This window comes from Eulemur rufifrons, chromosome 8 (genome assembly GCF_041146395.1).
Source record: "Eulemur rufifrons isolate Redbay chromosome 8, OSU_ERuf_1, whole genome shotgun sequence".
Classification (NCBI taxonomy): domain Eukaryota; kingdom Metazoa; phylum Chordata; class Mammalia; order Primates; family Lemuridae; genus Eulemur; species Eulemur rufifrons.
In genome coordinates this window covers 15,040,148-15,059,793 of record NC_090990.1, presented here as the reverse complement: position 1 = coordinate 15,059,793, position 19,646 = coordinate 15,040,148, and the positions used below count along the sequence as shown (strand labels likewise).

Below are 19,646 nucleotides of genomic sequence, written 5' to 3'. Positions count from 1 at the left end.
TCTTTCTCAATTCTGACTATAAGTCTGTATATCTATTTTTATTATCTTCATGTGTCACATAATAAAACTGATGTAGAGGTGAAGCAACTCATCTAAGGGTTTAATGATTTAAACCCTCATTGTGAACTTCAGAGTTCTTAACTGTTACCCCATACTACCCTCCTGATATACTGGGTGATCTTTCTGGACCAATGAAAGGACCTTAGCATTGACCAGAGTAAATTTAGATCACAAGTAAGAGTCCAATGTCGGCCCCAATAGAAGCGATGCCTGTCCGCTGTGGTCAGCTGCTCGCTAAGAACCGAGAGGCTGTGGCGCAGGTCTGAGGGGCGCAGCCCACAGCTGTGGAGCCCGCTGTTCTCGAGGACACACGCAGCTTGTCAGAGTATGAATGAGCTCACAGTTGACCTCATAAAGGGCACTAAAGTTAACATCATTTTTCCTTTTTTAATGACTGCCTGTTTATATAATTTTTAAAAATACATATATAAACAGCTCAAAGTAAGTATGAGAGCTCAGTATATGCCCATTTTCTGTGGCTGCAGAACCAGGGGAAATGACAACAGCTACTGTCACTGTTCTCCCTCTGACTGCAAAAGACTAAAGGTTACAGATCTTCCCGACACTGTCAGCTAGAAGCCGCCTCTGAGGGAAAACGTTCAGTGGCTGCTGGTGATCTCAGCAACTCTAGGAAAGGGGCCACGAAGGGTAAGACTGGTAGCTACACCTCCACTTCTCATGCCCAGGCAGTCACACAAGGGCCTTCAGAGAGAGAGGTGACGAGTTATCCTAAGGAGTGCTGGATGTGGCAGTTTTCTGCACTTTGCATTCAGTGTACTCTGAAACCAACAACAATAATGTTGCTGAGTCCTCATAGGAATCACAGGGATGAAGTCAACTTACTAGCAGGACTGCTCCAGAACTAGCCTGAGCAAATTAGCCCACCGGAATAGGAAAAGCCAGAATGGATCCAAAGACCAAGATGCAGACGGTGAAATATAAGGGGCAGGGCCCACTGGAGCCCAGGAGCCAGAGTCCCGGTATTTACAAATACTCAGGAAAATTAGATGCAAACTCACTGGCTCACCAAAATCTAAAACTTTTTGAGCACTGACATGGCGCTCAAAGGAAACGCTCCCTGGAGGAGCATTTCAGATCACAGATTTTTGGATTAGGAACACTCAACTGGTAATACCAAACTAGTTCATGCACAAATTGGAAACTCTAAAACCTGCCTCAATTTTCTGGTTTACAAAATGAAGGGGGTTAGAACCACCAAAGATTTTATGGGCTCAACTATCTGCAAATGCAAATTTTTATCCAGGAATCATAGTTTATAAAACATTTTATTAGGAAATGTACCTAATATTCTTGCCGTAGGTCATCTCAACAAAACATCAGTCCTGTTTCAGGAGAGGAATGCCACCTGCAAAGCAGTGACGTACCTGAGGCCGTGTAGCGAACCTGTCGCACTGCTGTGTTTAGTTTAATGTCTAGGCCTTCTGCTAAAGCCACAGGCACACATGAGTAGCCATTCCTCACTGTCAGGTGGCTGCCAGTAAACTCAAAGTCATCATCCTAAAGAGGAGAGAAAAGGACATATTTCCAACATTTTCTTAATCTAATCTATACCATCTGTACCAAATTCTGTAGGACAATGCTGAAAAACACAAGCTTACACAAACAGTCAATATTTTAAGGCAGAAATTAAAGAACACTCAGTCTTGGGCTATAGCTGCCAAAGGAAACTGAAAGAAAAAGAAAAAAACACCAAAATGCCCCTAATCTTTGGGCAGCGAGGTCGGGGAAGTTTCTTTTTTCCCTAGTTTGTATTATCATAGTCTTGTACCACCAAGCCCTGACCATCCACGGGGGAGGGACAGACAGGGGAAAGCAATGATCCAGGAATTCATGATTAGATGCTGTTGAAGTTTATTTATTTGGCTTTCGAATGCAATACAGATTTGTAGGATATCAGATTCACTGTCCTAATTACATTTTCTTTTATCCAAGTGCAAAACCAGTTTTTATTCCTTAAATTTACAGATTTAAAGTTGAGAAAGACTTCCAAAAGTAAAGTCAATCAAACTAGATAAAGGCAATCTAGGATTACAAAGAGTGGCCCAAGATAATCCATATAGTAAAGAAGTCAAGATTTAGCCTGGAAGTTAAGAATCTCCAAAATGATCTTATTTCTTTGAATTTACTGAAAATTTTTCTATATAGAGAAACTTTTATATTATGTAATATTTCTAATTCTAAGAAATTCTTGGGGAAAACATAATTCTTTAGGAATTAGATAAATACTGGACTGGCAGCAAAACTATTGCTACTTCGTGACTGACCCATCTGCTCCCCATAAGGATTAGTTAAAATCACTCACATTCAAAATCTAATACCATCACAAACAGACACACACTGACACTTCAAGTGATAAATCAATGACTGAAAGGGCCTTAGATTTACTTGAAAAACCATAACGGAACTGGTAATTCTGCACGATTTTTTCCACTAACAAGTCTGACCTTCACTGTAATTATACTAAAGACTACCCAGTTATAATCTAAAGATTAAGAAGTCAAAATGATTTTTCTAGGAAAATGTGTAAGGAAAACTAAAATATGTAAGTAAAAATATAATGTTTACTTCCATACAGTCTTAACTGTGGCCAAAGTCTAGGATTTAGAGATTGGTCCATTTAATATCGAAGAAGCCCTGTGATTTCTCACCAATTTAAGAGTAAATCACACTTAAATTTAACAAAAGATGGGTAAACCCTGTCCACCGAGATCTATAAAACATCGCTAAGTTAAAGAAAATCTAATGGAGAAGTATACTATATTCAAGGATTAGAAGACTCAATACTGTAAAGATGGCAATTCACCCTAAGTTGATCTAGGGATTCAATGGACTTCTAATCCAAATCCGAGAAGGTTTTTTTTTTTTTTAATAGAAACTGATAGGCTGATTCTAAAATTTTCATGGAAATACAGAAGACCTAAAATAGCAAAACAATTTTAAAAAAGAACAAAGTTGGAGAACTTACACTACCTGATTTCAAGGCTGACTGTAAAGCAATAGTAATCAAGATAGTATGGACAGATGAATGAACAGAAAGCAGCGACCATAAACACACTTACGTGGCCAACTCATTTTCAACAAAGGTGCCAAGACAAATGAAGAAAAGGATAGTGCTAGAATAATTACATAACCATACTGAAAAATATGAACCCTTTCCTCACCTCTCACTATACCCAAAAATTAACTCAAAATGGATTGTAGACCTAAACCTAAGAGCTAAACCCACAAAACTTCTGGAAGAAAATATAGGAGAAAATCTTTGTGACCTTAAGTGAGACAATTTTTTTTTTTTTTTTTTTTTTTTTTTTTTTGAGACAGAGTCTCCCTCTGTTGCCCAGGCTAGAGTGAGTGCCGTGGCGTCAGCCTAGCTCACAGCAACCTCAAACTCCTGAGCTCAAGCGATCCTCCTGTCTCAGCCTCCCGAGTAGCTGGGACTACAGGCATGAGCCACCATGCCCAGCTAATTTTTTCTATATATATTTTTAGCTGTCCATATAATTTCTTTCTATTTTTAGTAGAGATGGGGTCTCACTCTTGCTCAGGCTGGTCTCGAACTCCTGAGCTCAAACGATCCGCCCACCTCGGCCTCCCAGAGTGCTAGGATTACAGGCGTGAGCCACCACGCCCGGCCGAGACAATTATTTTTAATTATTTTTATTTTATTTTTTTTGAGACAGAGTCTCACTCCGTTGCCGGGGCTAGAGTGCCGTGGTGTCAGCCTCGCTCACAACAACCTCAAAGTCCTGGGTTCAAGTGATCCTTCTGCCTCAGCCTCCCAAGTAGCTGGGACTACAGGCATGTGCCACCATGCCCAGCTAATCTTTTCTATATATTTTTAGTTATCCAGTTAATTTCTATTTTTTGTTTACTAGAGACGGGGTCTCCATCTTGCTCAAGCTGGTCTCAAACTCCTGAGCTCAAACGATCCACCTGCCTCGGCCTCCCAGAGTGCTAAAATTACAGGCATGAGCCACCGCGCCCAGCCAAGACAAATTATTGAGGGTATAAAATGCACAAAGCCTGAAGTTTATAAACAGGACTTCATAAAATTAAAAACTTTTGCTCTTTGAGACATATCATTTAGAAAATGAAAAGACAAGCCACAGACTAGAAGAAAATATCTGCAAAAACAAATCTGACAAAGGACTTCTACACAGAACTTAAAGAATAAACTCTTACAACTCAACATGAAGATAGACAACCAGGCTTTTTAAATAGGCAAAAGACCTGAGCAGACATTTCACCAAAGACATGTGAATGGCTTATAATAAGCACATGAAGAGATGCTCTACTGTCACTAGTCATCAGGGAAATACAAATACTACCGTATCCATTAGAACGGCTAACATTTTAAAAACTGGCATTGCCAAGTGTTGGTGAGGACTTAGAGCAAATGAAATTTCATACATTGCTGGTGGGAAGACAATTTGGAAATCTTTCTGTAATACTCAGCAATTCCACTCCTAGGCATTTACCCAAGAGAAAGACATGAACATTCATAAATAAGCAGCTTCACTCATTAATAATCAAACAAGGGAAACAACCCAAATGTGCATCAACGCACCAGTCAACGGGTGGATAAACAATGTGTGGTCTGCCCATACAATGTAATTTGTTACTAAATAATAAAAAGGAACTACTGACATATGAAACAATAAAGATGAATATCAAAAACGTTACGCTAAGTAAAATAAGACATATATACAAAAGGCCATGCACTGTATGATTCAATTTATATGAAATTGTAGAATAGGCAAATTTATAGTGACAGAAAGCAAATCAGTGGTTGTCTGGGGGCAGGAGCCAGAGGATGAGAGATTAACTGCAAAGGGACAAGACAGAACTTTTCAGGATGATCAAAATGTTCTGGATCTTGATTGTGGTGGTGGCGCATGACTTAGTCTGGCAAATCATCAAACTGTTCAGTTAAAATGGGAGAATTTCACTGTATGTAAATGATACCTCTTACTAAAGCTGTTTAAAAACATACACAAAATTAACAGTTTCTCCTAGGAGCCCTCTCAAAGACACATGCAACAAAAACGATAAAAGAAATTTACCTGATCCCAATGTTTAAGGGAGAGGGTAGAAAGAGGGGTGGCATTAGCAAATTCAAGATTTGCAAAATGCCAATCAAGTATTTGTCTGTCTCTTGATGAGAGATACACATCACTGCAAAAGAAGAACAAGCGAGCACAGGATTATTAAAAGGCATAACTGCTATTCTCAATGAGCTAACATGGGTCATCTCAATAACTGTGTTGGAACCTAAGCTGGGACTGTGCCTTATGTGAAGAAATTATATGTAAAAAAAAAAAGCGGGATCTTACTGTTCTAGTAACCCCTTTATCTCTGGTGCCTAAAGCAGTGCCAAGCCTACTACATAGAGCAAATTATAGTTAAGCCTCATATGTCTGAAAAAAAGAGATTTTTTCATACTAAGTCACCTTGCATCATAAAAGCTTATTAGTTGTAAAAAAAAAAAAAAAAGTTGTCTTACATAAAGCACAGACTTTATCTGATCAGCATTCACTGTCAAATGGAAATGAAGTATAAAAGTTCCTAGTCCCCAGAATTATGGAAATTTTAAAGCAACAGTACCTTCTACCCCACTCAAATAAGACAATTTCCATTTACTACATCTTCATCCAAATACTGGATCTTATGGAGAAGGGCTATCTCTTCAAAATCAATCTGTTTAGGTACCTACTCAGACATTGAAGTATAAGAGTATGAGATTTAATCAGAAACCTTAGAAGTAGTCATATGTTCAGATATTTTCCATTCATTAAATAATTTGAAATCCACTCACTGATTATAAATAAAAGCCCATTGTGCTTTATAACTTTCCTCCTTAATCTGACACAGAAAGAACAGTAAAAGCTATCACTCTGGACATTGATGTGTTTTCCTTACCTTGGGGGATTGGCTTCTAGTTCTTGAAGTTTTTCTTCTAGCTTTCCTTGTGTTTCAGCTAATTCATCATATTCCTGAGAAAATTAAGTGAATGATTTATCCTTAAGTATGAGGTATCTACCTAGTTTTTTTTATACCACAAGGTATAAGGTGTGGATCGTATTTCTTGTTCAGATCATGTATAGGAAGTGTGGCTCAATTTAAGGCTGCGGTTAGGGCTCAGGGATTTTTGTTCTTGGAAACAAGCTACAACTGTGGACCTAGGGTAAGATTGGGGGAGTGGGAGAGGGGAACATGCAGGAGAAAATAAAGGAAATAAACTAAGGTGCTACAAAGTTACAAAGAAAAATAATAGTAGCTACCATTTCCTGCCCATTTACCATGTCCCCACCAATAAGACAGGCACTGAGAAAGCTAAACTGAGACTTAAGCGAGCTAAAGTGATGAAATTCTGCAAAACAAGCAGATCTCAAACCAAACTAACCCATTAAGTCCCTACGGCCCCTTATGTATCAAAACTTCTTTGTTCATACTACAGGCACTTGTGACTGACTAGTGGCTCTTTCCTTCCCCAATTCCCCAGATCTGTACTGTTTCTTAGGATGCCAAGTCAAACCAGTTAGGCATGTATACTAAACCTTGCAAAGGGCAGTCAGATCCCTGTGTTTGCTTTTCACTAAGAACTCAGCAGTAATATCTCTGGGTGGCTTTACTTCAGATGCTTCTTTGTATTGTTGATGGAGTTCTTTAATTTTCTCTTTCAAATTTACCATCTAAGAGGGAAAAGTATAAATTTACCATTTCAGAAAGCAATATAAATATAATTCATCCTCAAATGACAAGTACCCTTGGGTTTGGCTCTTCCCTTAAACGGCTATCACACGAAAACGGGTGCACCGCCCAGCCTTGGAATTCTTTAGATGGGCTACATCACGCCATTTGGGAAACAGGGAAAAAATCCTATAGGGCTTAACACAGAGGTCACAACACTATCAGGTAAGACAGACTAGCTCTGTCTTGTAAAACTAAGGAGAAGGGCAAGGAGTGTCCATTAAAAACAAACAAAAAATGCTCCAGTATTAAAAATAAATTTAATTTCTAAGAAAAACAAACTACCACCAATTTAACTTAAACTTATTTTGGGAACACATTGTCATGATTTGTTTTTTAAATCAAAAAGGCTAAATCACCATATAAAGAACCTTAAGGAATCATCCTAATGTTACTTTTTTCAAGTTTCTGATGCTACACAAAACTAGGGTGATAGTTAAAGCCTGAGACTGGGCCCCACAGGTGAGCTGACAGCTGGCAGTCCTCAAGCCACTCTTCCCATTCCATCCCTACTACCACCCACGAAGAAGGTGCGCTGGAGCGCTCTTCATCTGACAGGCTAAAGAAATGAAGCACAGGGAAAGTGAAGCGAGAGGCCAGTCACAAGGTGCACACACACCCAGAGTCTGTATTATAACCACCTGCCCACCCCCCTTGCCCTGCACGCTGTCTGCTCCCTAAGCTAATGTTATGTTTGCAGCTGGCAGGATGAGGAGAAACAAATGGTGACTTAATGCTCTAAAGCCTGGGGCTCTGGAAGGAAGAGAAGAGCCCTCAACAGACACACAGCTGGAGAAGGCAGGTAGAGGATATTGGCAGCTCGGGAGAAATAATAGAATGAACTCACTGCTGATTTGTTGGTCTGTATCGATGGGAACCTGGCCCCAGTACGGCTGATCTCCTGCTAATCCTAAAATTCAGCCAAGGGCACTGGGACACGTTTGGAAAGGCTAAAGGGAACCGGACACAGAGGAAGAATCTATTTTCCCTGGCAACAACTTATCAATATTCCTAGAATGAAAGACTGACGGGTAAAACAATGCCTTTCACTAGTCATTGTTTTCTTAAGAATGAGTTCTAACTATGCAGACCTTCTCTTCCATACAGAAGAAAACCCAGAAATGCTTTTTAAATTTCCAAATTAAAAGATCCCCCCCCATCGAAGCTTCCTCAGCTATGAAGAAAATACAGAATTTTACCTTATTAAGAAGTTCTTTCAATTCTTCCTGAGTTTTCACTATCTTCTTCCAATGTTCAATCTGCTCATCTTTGACGTGCTTCTCTTGTAACCTAAGAGAGACAATGTGTATAACCCGGCCACACAGTCAGCTCTGCAGCACGAGACAGGCATCCATCTAAAACACTCAAGGGCATCAAGCCCACTGAAATCTCTAATAATTAGGAACAACAAAGTTGGCTGGTGGCAAATTATTTTCTAGGCTACGTTAAATATATACAATACCATAAAAGGCAAAAATTTCAGAACTGAGAGAGGCCTTAAGGATCATGTAATTATTTTAAATGCTTCTTTTACTTGTGGTGTTTTCACATGAAAATAAGTGAAAACTAGCTCAAATAAGACTTGCTGAAAAACTTAAAAACATAAATAGCAAATCTTTACACGGAATTCACTGTACAATAAGCAGTGTCAAAGTACTTACTGAATGACAACTTCCAATGCCTGGCCAAGAGACACAGGCTTATTATTGAGGACATTGAAGTCTAGTTGATGACTAAGGTAAGATGTAGCTTCTAGCAACCGGTTAAACTCTTGCTCTACCATTTCATCTTTCTCTTTAGGAACCTGAAAATTCGAAGTATAGCAGAGTTGGTCCTTATAAGACTAAAGATAACCATCCATGAAAACACAAATGCTCTGCAGTTTACAAAGCTCAAAATATGTATCTCAAAGGGGAAACCTTTGAGGACAATGATTCAATTTTTCTTTTCTATGAAGTGGTCAAATCCATTTAAATGAGATATGAAATGTTTTGGCCCTGATATTTCCCTCTTCTCCCACGTTTGCCCTCAGAGCTAGGACTCTCCCTCTAGCAACAGCCACGAGATTTACACTGGTGCTAACTGAAGTCACATGGAGCACAAGGGGCACTGAGCCGACATGCACTGAGCTGAGCTGGGCTGACATGCAAACGACACGCTAGGAAAGTCCCAGAGAACAAAAACCACGTCAACACACCTGAGGACCCTTCAGAGTAAGGACAGCATGGGAAAATAAGAAGCCCAAGGTATCTGCTTCCCCTCAAAGATGACAGAATTTCAGGCGGGAGTAGGGAAGAGAGAAGTTGAATTTCATGGCCAGTTGATAAGAACACACTAGAGCCTTTATTCTTTTGCAGAGTAGGAATGTTTTATGGCACCAGTAAGCTCAGAGTCGAATGTCCAAAGCTCCTAGGAGAGACTGTGAGTAACTGAAGGACCAGAGCTCTGGCTCCTCACTATGGTGGACGAAGGGGGAACAGAGTGCAGAACGGGTCATGAAGCTGCAAGACCAGGCTCCTGGGCCGTGCTGTGTCCCTGCCTATCGATAGCATCACTTAGTTGACGCGCATCTCCTCTGCTTGATTCAGCCCCAAAGTGAACTGTATCTGCAAACCCATTGCTGAATTCATGGCAGCAGCGAGAGAAGGACAAAAGCACGTCTAAGGCAAGCCTCTGCCATAAGCTGGGCAACAACTGGGAAACGGGATTCAAAATACGAGATTTCACTTTACAGCGAACCCAACATTGGTAACACAAAAACAAAACATGAAAGTAAGCTCTAGTAATCGCTAATATTGAGGAGGAATGACCTTTTACAATGAGAGGTAACTGCTGACAAAATCATCACACTAAGGACTCCATCTCTTATTTGAAACTCCTTAGTTTTTGCCCTTCCCAACTAAACAGAGGATTTCCAAGCACTAGCCACTCCTTCACTGATCACACAATTGACTCCATGAGCCATCGTGTGGTAAAGAGAATCTGGCAACAAGGGTAATCTGAAGCAAAAAAGAAGGGAAGAGGATGGCAACTCTCCTTTGGGACTGTAAACACGACTGATGTCATAACTGATTTAATCAAAACCATATCTGAAGTGTCAGATTCTAAAAGATTACACAAGGGAGAGATCAGGATATCTTTATGAATTAGACAATCACCCTTAGCCTAAAGAAAATCTAAATCTCTAAGATTATTCTGGTTTGTGTTGAGAAGTAGGGCAGAGAATGAGGCTTTGGATGCCTTTTATGCACTGGGTGCATTCAGGCTTTGGTGCCATTTATATATCAGGGTGATACCTCAGACTTGGTGGATCAGAAATGTCTGACCTATCCATTCTACTCTGTAGCCAAAACAAGAGCTCTCGGTGACATCCTACCTGTTTTTATTACACAGCTATGAGAACTAATGCAAGAGACTTTGGCAGGAATCTCATTTATTTCTCATCAGTTACCTTTCCTCACTGATGTGGTATGTAATGGTAATATAACAGAGCATCTCAAACAATGCTAAAATTTTGCTCAGAAACCTGCTATTTCTAGTACGATTCCTGCAATGATGCTACAAAAGATGATTCTAGAAGTCTAAATTTGGTGCTCCTTTCAAAAAGGAAACAATTACATTTCAACAAGAATTCTAGGTAGTTATGAGATCTTAATTGATCACAGATGCAATGTGCATGACTTCTTTTCCTGGAGTACAGAAAGGTGACATTTCTACATGTGGCTTCTAAAATGCCTGGCAAGAGGATGCCATACCAGCAAGAGGGACTTGATCACATATGCTCTATGATAAGGCAGAATGTGCCAATACCCAAGTGTGCAAATGGCACAGATTAAAGCTCTTCCAGTGTCCACTGGATGGCTTGCTTCAGATAAGCTTTAATCTTTGCAGCTAGGGTGCCAGTCAGATAGGGAAGTTCATTCTGAAAAAGTATGCAGCACTCAGGCTCAGTAACTGGGGTCCAGGGTGTGTGGTAGAGAAATATTTAAAGGGACACTGTCAAGGTTAGAGGGACCAAATTTGACCTTTTGTTTCTTCCCTCTGTTTGCTGAGCAGCCCACTTGATTCACTACACTTTCCCCTTTAGTCCACCCACACCCCCCCCCACAAAAAAACTGATGTTTTACATGCGCTTTCAACAACAAAAACTCAAATGGCACCAGCCCAACATATAGGTGCAACTCTACAACAACAAACCAGTGTGAATGTATGATGGAGAGGATCTTCGAAAGGAAAAGATTTAAGTTTCAAGCTTTTAATGGGTTATTGTAAACAGTGAGGAAAATGATTTGAAAAATTATGAAAAAAAAATACCTTGACAGTGTCCTTTTAACCAGTGCAGCAGAGAGAGAAATAAACTGTAAATAACAGCCCAACAGCCACGTCAAGTTTAGTTTTGTATGACAGCAGTAAAATCAAGGCTTTAAACACACAGCATGACAGAAGCATTCTGTTAGCTCAGAAGCTGCAACCACTAGAAAAATAAGGAACAGACTGTACAGAGACCGAAATGGGAAAGTCAAGGCACAGAAATGGCCAAAAGAAAGGCAGTTAAAAGGGGTGTAGAGGAGGGGGGGAGGGGGAGAGGTGTCAGAAAGCAGTGAGGAAAAAGCAAAACTGAAAAGAGGAAAGGAAAAACACAGAACAGTAATGACAACAACATAAACAAACAAAAATGATTACTGCCACATTTGACTGACACCAGATGACAGGACTGCATCTCCCATACACCATCCAACCCAAGTCAGCTTCATGAGACTATGCAAAACAGTCTGCAGTCAGGCCTAGTTAAGCAATTACAGGAATGTTGCAGATGCAGCCAGGGATAGCTGTGAAACCTGGCTTTTCCCCACTAACTTTAAAATTCCGCTTTGCAATTACTAATAAAGGAACATTTGGAAAATAGTAACTAAAATACGTGTCCATTAGGAAATCAATACTTATTGGAAGAAAACCAAAATGTGTTTTTAATACATTTAAACCTTGAATTCATTTCTAAAAATAAACTAGTTAGAAATGTTCCATTTGACATACCCAGACAATGAAAAGAACTCTAGCAGATGACTACCCTAGCACTCCCAAACTACCTGTGTTGCAGCTCATTTCTTTCCCCTTAGGGAGAACCCTTGGATTCTATTAGTTCTACAAATAATTATGGAACAAGAAGAACATAATGAAATTGAAATACTGGCAATCTCTAAACACAAGTCACAGTAATTTTAATTTTACCTGGCCATTCTATTCTAGGTCCTTAACTTGCATCCTGAGAAAGGAATTCAACAAATGATTACATGGGGTTAAGCACTATGTTAGAAGGTAAGTGGATTTCTACGTTACAACAGAGAACTCATAATAGCAAACTAAGAAGCATTTTTTGGGAAAGGATCAATAATACAGAGCCTTACTATCTAAGAAACAAACAAAAAGGATATCATTTTTAACAGATTCTGGGCCGGGCGCGGTGGCTCACGCCTGTAATCCTAGCACTCTGGGAGGCCGAGGTGGGCGGATCGTTTGAGCTCAGGAGTTCGAGACCAGCCTGAGCAAGAGCGAGACCCCACCTCTACCAAAAATAGAAAGAAATTATATGGACAGCTAAAAATATATATAGAAAAAATTAGCCGGGCATGGTGGCGCATGCCTGTAGTCCCAGCTACTCGGGAGGCTGAGACAGGAGGATCGCTTGAGCTCAGGAGTTTGAGGTTGCTGTGAGCTAGGCTGACGCCACGGCACTCACTCTAGCCTGGGCAACAGAGTGAGACTCTGTCTCAAAAAAAAAAAAAAAAAAAAAAAAAAAAAAAACAAAAAAACAGATTCTGATTACTTTTTCAAAGCCGTTGATTTCTCTATGAAAGGCTCCAGGTAGATAGCTCTTTCGAGACTAAGAATCTGGTAAGTCTCATTGGTCTAACTAGGTTTGATTCATTCCTGATCGTTTTGGTCCTGCAGATTATACAGAGCATCTCTGACTGAGGCTGGGAGAGGGGCAGCCTGTGTATCTAGCCCATGTGGAATAAATTTAAGGAGAGCCAAACAACTTTCTGGACAAGGTCCCTGATCCTGCAAGACGTAATCTCAAAGGAAAAAGGATAGCTTTCTTTAATTCTACATCTGGTTGCATTCTATCATCTCAAGCTCTTTAGGTCTTCAAAAACATTGTACATCTACCTTACTTCCAGTCTTCATAAGCTCTCTAGCAGCAGAGTGGAGTGGATTGTACAGAAAGTTCTGAGATTTAGCAAGAAATCCTCAGGAAGAATCACATTTTGAAAAAAGTTGTATTGGCTATATCTGGCCAGTGAAGGCCGCAGTCAATCTCCACCTCCCCCATCCCATGCCATTGAGCACTTCTAGAATTATGGTAAAAGAGGATTAAGATTAATTCCTTTGGTAAAACCTGGAAGAAGAAATTTACTCTGAAGAGTTTCTAATTCAGATTCTCCTGACCAGCCAAGGGAAATGGGATACGGCTATTACTGCTAAAGGGGGAATAAGGACAACAGGTATATCCTTAATCCAAATGAAATTCAATGTGAGTCTACACACAGACTGTTGTGTCCTCCCCTCCCAAACTCATAAGGCATCTTTTAGGGTATATAACAACTGACTTCCTTATATAGCAGTGATTAGGGTGTGTAGATAAAGTACACACGGTATGTCTAAGCAGTTCTCTCTAGCGGTTTTTAGCACATAGTAGAGGTGCTCAGTAAATTCTTGTTAAATGAATAAATTAATATAGTTTGGAAAAGCAAAGTCGTATTATAACTATATCTTAGGAGGAAAAAACTTTTGCAACTTCAAGACCATTAAAGGAAAGCAGGAAGTTTTCACATTTATTTTTAAAAAGCAGGGATTGCCAGTCATGGATTTTAAAGGGTAGAGACAGACTGTTGTAAAGATACTGAAGATGTTTCTTCAAAGGAAGATGAAAACCCAAAAGGTCAATAGGTCTGTGTCAAAAGTTAATAACCTAAGCACCACTGTATATGCATACAAAGGAAAACCAGCTAAGTTATGATAGGTATTGAGTATACCTATAGTTCTAAGGGTGTTTGTAAGAGACCTGGCACCTATTACCTTTCATGTGTTGTCTTTCTTCTTCCTAACATGCCATTCCCATGAGGAAAATCAAGGTCTCAGTTTCCTTTTGACTCTCATTTGGTAACAACACTCCCTCCTGCAGCCCCCTCACTCTGCCCCAAAGGAGACCAGAGACCTTGTAATGCAGAACACTACAGCACTGTAGGAATTTGATTAAGATACCCTTTTCATTACTCAAAAAAAGGCGAGGGGGGAATCTAAAGCCCCTGAGTTACTAGCTGGTGTACAGGAGATGCAGAAAACATTCAAAGCCATTTTCCCCATCTCCCCCAACAATCCGTGTTTTCAGTCCCCTCACTGGTGACTCCCAAAATGTTCTTGAAATACGAATTACCCTATTTGCCCGCCTTCTCCACGTGCAATTAAAACTGATTACAGCATAGGTCAGAATATAACTCCATCACCAGACAGCTGCTGTATTAGCTCTGATTGTTTCATAGCCTTAAGGTATGGGAGATCACTTCTATTTATAGGGAGATCCTAATATCCCCGTATTATTTTAGACCTCTATATTATATTCCTTAATATCATTAATAGAGAAGCCCTTGTTCTAGTGATCCAGAGCCACAAAATAAACTTCCCCTGTCACAAACAAACACAGAAGCTCACCATTCTAGCTGCAAATGTAGGACGAGAGACAACAGAGAGGTAAACTCTTTCAGGGATCCTTATGATTGTGATTAAAACAATAAAAACAATAAAAACCACTTGCTATATGATCTTTTCCTATAGCAGCAAAATGGCTAGGTATGGAGATATGTCCTTAAGACAATATTACAAGTCATATTTATAACTCTAAGGAACTACTGAGCTTATACAGGATAGAATTGATTTCTATGAACAACAGAACCATCCAATCACTCCTTTTTTGACTGATGCTGTCCATAAATGGAGAAACACAACCTCATTTCCTTGGACAATCTACTAAAGAAAAATCAATGGCTGAGTGAATTTCCGCTCTAGGGAGGACTTGCTGGCACCTCAGATAACTACTAAAAGAAAGCTGAGGAGACTCAGCTGATGCGGTCACACAGGCAGTTAGAAAGAGCTGCATACACTCACCCCAGCCCCATCTCTCCTGAACTATCGGCCAGGTATAGCAGAACAAGTATGGGCATTTGAGCCAACAACAGGCAATAGATTCCAACTCTCCAACTTACTGATGATAGTGACCTTAGGCAAACGTGTGTGTGTGTTTTAGCTGCTTTTAATAGAGGCATGAAACTACTGACCTACTTATCTCCCTTTAGATTCTTAAAGCCATGAACATATTTGTAATTATGAGCATAAATTAATGGGGCTCTTTGTACTTGTCCTATAAGCCCAAAGCTAATCCACAAGTCAATAATTGCCCATTCTTACCCTGAGCTTACTGATGGCAGCAAAATACAGAAACATTAACATGCCTTCTTACATTTGATAAACTAACTTAGGGCAAACATAATTCAGAGCTGCAAAGAATTCTTTCTCAGATAAAGATCTTTAAAAATCGTCCTTACTACTTGGCTCTTGCATCCAATATAAACATACCAACTTAGAAAAATCCTATGTAGATCAGAGTTGAATGACAACTACCAATTTCACCTGGAGCGATATCCCTGCAAACAAAATGCTCAAAACCACACACCAGGTTAACTGTTTACTACAGTGCCACTCGAAGGGCGGCCCTGGTAAGACACAAAGCCAGAACATAAATCCATGTACCACTTTCTTCACTGAGAAAGTGAAGTCACCATACATAGGAAAAATGGGAAATACTAGCTAAATGTACCTTTATTTACAAAATATTCATTACAAAATTTTTCCTTTGAATGGAGATTTTTGGGACACCCTGGTATTTAGAAAGAAGTGTTTTAAAAAGTGTTAAAGCTCATTTAATACCAAGAAAGCAGCCAATTTGTTATCTCTACTAGAAAAAACTTCTCTCTTTACTGTTAGAAAGCCTAAATGAACCTGCTCTATATTCTGGAAAGTCTCAAGAAGATGGTATATCAATGATAAGTGATCATGTTTAGCATGGACTCTATCACATCTTGAGGACCACTATGATAGTCATCTCGGAACCTTGCTTCCTTACCTCCATTCTGTGCTTTATTGCCTATCTACCTCAAACACCTATCTGATCGTGTCACTTCCCTGCTCTGAAACCTCTGAAGTTTCAGCCCACCAATCAGCCTAGCAAGCGACATCCTCCACACCATGGCCCCAGACTACACTTCAGCTTTACATTTCCTACCCTCACACTGGTAGAATCCCATTCTCCTTGGCAGACTTCTCTGCTTAGACTTACACCTTCCTCTACTACCTCCAGTGCCCTTCCCTTCCATAACTGGAAGTCCTGACCTGCCATTCACAATTGCTCTCCCCATCTCCACATCTCTCCCTGCCTTTGCCCCTCTTGCCTTCACACATTCTCTTGCCCCCTTGTTTCTTCCATAGCTATTTGTTCTTCTATTTAACCCTGGCAAATCTGATTTGACTTGTGTCATTGGTTTATTTATGGGTGACGTGTTTGTGATTTGCTTAAAAATACTCCAGACACCCCCCCCCACCGACACCCACCAAAAAGTCCAGGAATGGGACAGATAAAATAAGATTGGGAAAATGGGGGTTCATTATAGTACTCTTTCTACATTTTGTGCATATTTTAAAATTTCCATAATAAAAAGTTGGGAAAAAAGAATTATTTGTGTATAAGTACCACCATACTATAGTAGGAACTGTCTTACTCTATTATCTTTTATAGATCTTGGTAGAATATCAGAAATTTACTAAATTGTTCAATTAATCTCTTCTTCATTCTTTTTCTCCCATTTTATTCTGTTTATTCTGCCAGAAGCCTCCCATACGGCCCCTCCCTCCAAGCTCCGGGAGGAAATTTGGACCAGGATGGTGGGAATGGAACCCAAAACATTCCCTGAAAGTCTGTCCTTCTCTGATATGAACCCTGTAAAGCCTAAAGGTAGATAGGAATAGGGAAGGATGTCCCCTAAGACCTATCACACAAAATTAAGGAGTTAGGATCTTACCACTTTTAGTGATGACAGCTAAACCACCATATATATAGGAAATCTTCCCTTCCCCCAAATATAAAAATAATAAAGATAATAATGTGCTTATATTCTGAGAAGTGTAGGCTCTCATCCTGATGGGGGAGGGTGGGTAAAATTTTTGCTGAGTATAAACTTTTGAATTTCACTCATCCCTAAAATATTAGGACTGACTTATGTAATCTAAGCCTATCTTAAAGTGGTTAAACTACTCCCACTCCTCCATACCAATTACCACTTCCATGTCATACTAAGTATAGGAAGCTTCTACGCTTCTGGCCAAGAAATACTTAAAACCTACCTAAGCATTTGGGTAAGTACACCATTTGGCTATTAGCCCATCCAAAAATTGAGCTTACGTACACAAAGCTGAAGTCATAAAGAGTACACAGAGCTAAAGCACACGATGGGAGGCACAATACAAAGAAATGAAGAATCAGGTTTCAATTCCACAGGTTTCTTGGAGTAAGTGGCCAGAGCCAAATAAAAAGATAATCCTGTCTAGCCAGCCCTCATAAAATGTCTAAAGATAAATGCCTGAACAGACATTTGTATCTGCAAATATACAATAATCCGTTCCTACATAGCTCAGAGTTAAGAAACAACCAGAATAATGTCCCATAATTTCTACCCTCAGTTTGTAAGTGTTTATGTTTATCCATTCATTCCCCTCAAACTGTTTTCAACTGAACCAAAGACACTTTGAAAAGTTCTGTTTGTCCTCAACTTACAGCTTGTCCATTGGCTTCATAAAGTGGGCACTTTTGCTTGATCTTGGCCAGTTCCATATTTACTTGCTTGCTGACCACAGCCATGGGATTTCCTCCTAGAAAAAACTCAAACAATTAAATTCAACACACCTATGAAAAGAGAATGAAAACCTCAAAGTAAAAATATTTTTACCTCAAGAATGCTCAATATTTATGGCATATGATTTTATTCAAAAAAAAACTGCTCAAAGTAAAAATATGTAAGATAACCATGAAGAAGAATGCCAAACATTACCTATAATCTCACTAATTAATATTTTATTACAGATCTTTCTAGATTTTAAGTATATAAAATTACAGACATAAGCACACAAAAGGATCATAACACATGTGTTATTTTATAATCTCTTTTCTTCGTTTTTTCAGACAGTCTCACTCTGTCACCTGGGCTAGAGTGCTGTGGCATCAGCCTAGCTCACAGCAACCTCAAACTCCTGGGCTCAAACGATCCTCTTGCCTCAGCCTCCCAAGTGGCTGGGACTACAGGCATGCACCACCATGCCTGGCTAATTTTTCTATTTTTAGTAGAGATGGGTCTCACTCTTGCTCAGGCTGGTCTCGAACTCCTGACCTCAAGCAATCCTCCTGCCTCAGTCTCCCAGAGTGCTAGGATTACAGGCATGAGCCACTGTGCCCAGCCTAGAATCTTTTTTCAACTTAGCAATATACTGTGGACATCACTTTATGTTAACATGGAGCTACACAATTTTTAGTGGCTGAATAGTTCTCACTGTATAATAATTTAATCTTCTAATCTGTGGTTTCTAATGTTCCACTATTATAAAGAATGCCACATTAAAAATGCTTCAGGCCGGGCGCGGTGGCTCACGCCTGTAATCCTAGCACTCTGGGAGGCCGAGGCGGGAGGATGGCTCAAGGTCAGGAGTTTGAGACCAGCCTGAGCAAGAGCGAGACCCCGTCTCTACTAAAAGTAGAAAGAAATTTTCTGGCCAACTAAAAATATATATAGAAAAAATTAGCTGGGCATGGTGGCGCATGCCTGTAGTCTCAGCTACTCGGGAGGCTGACGCAGTAGGAACGCTTAAGCCTAGGAGTTTGAGGTTGCTGTGAGCTAGGCTGATGCCACAGCACTCACTCTAGCCCGGGCAACAAAGCGAGACTCTGTCTCAAAAAAGAAAAAAAAAAAAAAATGCTTCCACTTGTCTATTTTCTTTAGAATAATTTCCTAGAACTGGAAAAAGATACCCTAGGTCAAAAGATACGTAAATTTGCATTTACTGATTATATCCTTTCAGGAAGACTATTTGGCAATTTACCTGTCACTAACAAGAATACACTAAGCCAATATATTTCAAAACTGCATCTATAATTTTAAACTGTAAACTTTAATAATTTTATGAGCTTCAGCCTATGTATTACAGCACAAAACTAAGAACTACTTACCAAGACCTGTTACCACCATGGCTCCAAGATCAGCTACGTAGTTTCCCTTGCGAAATGTAGCAACCCGTCCACCAACACGGTCCTGTTTTTCAGAAATTAAATGGCCAAAATGATTAGTTCTGTTTTACCCACAGACCTGGCATAATACCATACCATGGCTCTTTTATAATTCAGAAAGAAAGGTGTAATTCAGAAAGTACAATCAACAGTAGTGGGGACGCAAACGGCAAATGAAGTTTAACTCAAAGACTATTTGAGGGAGAGACAGGTAACAAATGACATATGAGGTACGGAATCAAATGATGTGATATGAAACAGTTTGACAGCCAGAAGACATATTCAGTCCCAGGTACTATGATCTCTCTACTTGGCTGTCTACAATATCTTTTAATGTACAGGATGAACAAGGGTCACCTACAAAGAAAATATTTGTTCACAAATTCTAACACTATTTAAATATCAACTTTCTACCACTGAAGTAATGTGACTCTTG

The 19,646-nt window shown here is 39.7% G+C and overlaps 1 protein-coding gene across 3 annotated transcripts in view; it reads right to left on the bottom strand.

Annotated features, from left to right (window-relative positions):
- The window catches only part of KDM1A (lysine demethylase 1A), a 59,914-nt gene that overhangs the window by 4,688 nt on the left and 35,580 nt on the right, over positions 1 to 19,646 (bottom strand). For 2 of the 3 annotated variants that reach the window (XM_069477448.1, XM_069477447.1), the window contains 8 exons: positions 19,154 to 19,235; positions 17,711 to 17,805; positions 8,490 to 8,632; positions 8,028 to 8,118; positions 6,636 to 6,770; positions 5,998 to 6,071; positions 5,142 to 5,253; positions 1,446 to 1,578 (listed from right to left, as the gene is read on the bottom strand). In XM_069477448.1, the coding sequence (XP_069333549.1) occupies positions 1,446 to 1,578; positions 5,142 to 5,253; positions 5,998 to 6,071; positions 6,636 to 6,770; positions 8,028 to 8,118; positions 8,490 to 8,632; positions 17,711 to 17,805; positions 19,154 to 19,235 (865 nt within the window). Of the gene's footprint in view, positions 1 to 1,445; positions 1,579 to 5,141; positions 5,254 to 5,997; positions 6,072 to 6,635; positions 6,771 to 8,027; positions 8,119 to 8,489; positions 8,633 to 11,142; positions 11,155 to 17,710; positions 17,806 to 19,153; positions 19,236 to 19,646 lie in introns of all 3 variants that reach the window. The other variant, XM_069477445.1, reaches the window with a different exon arrangement.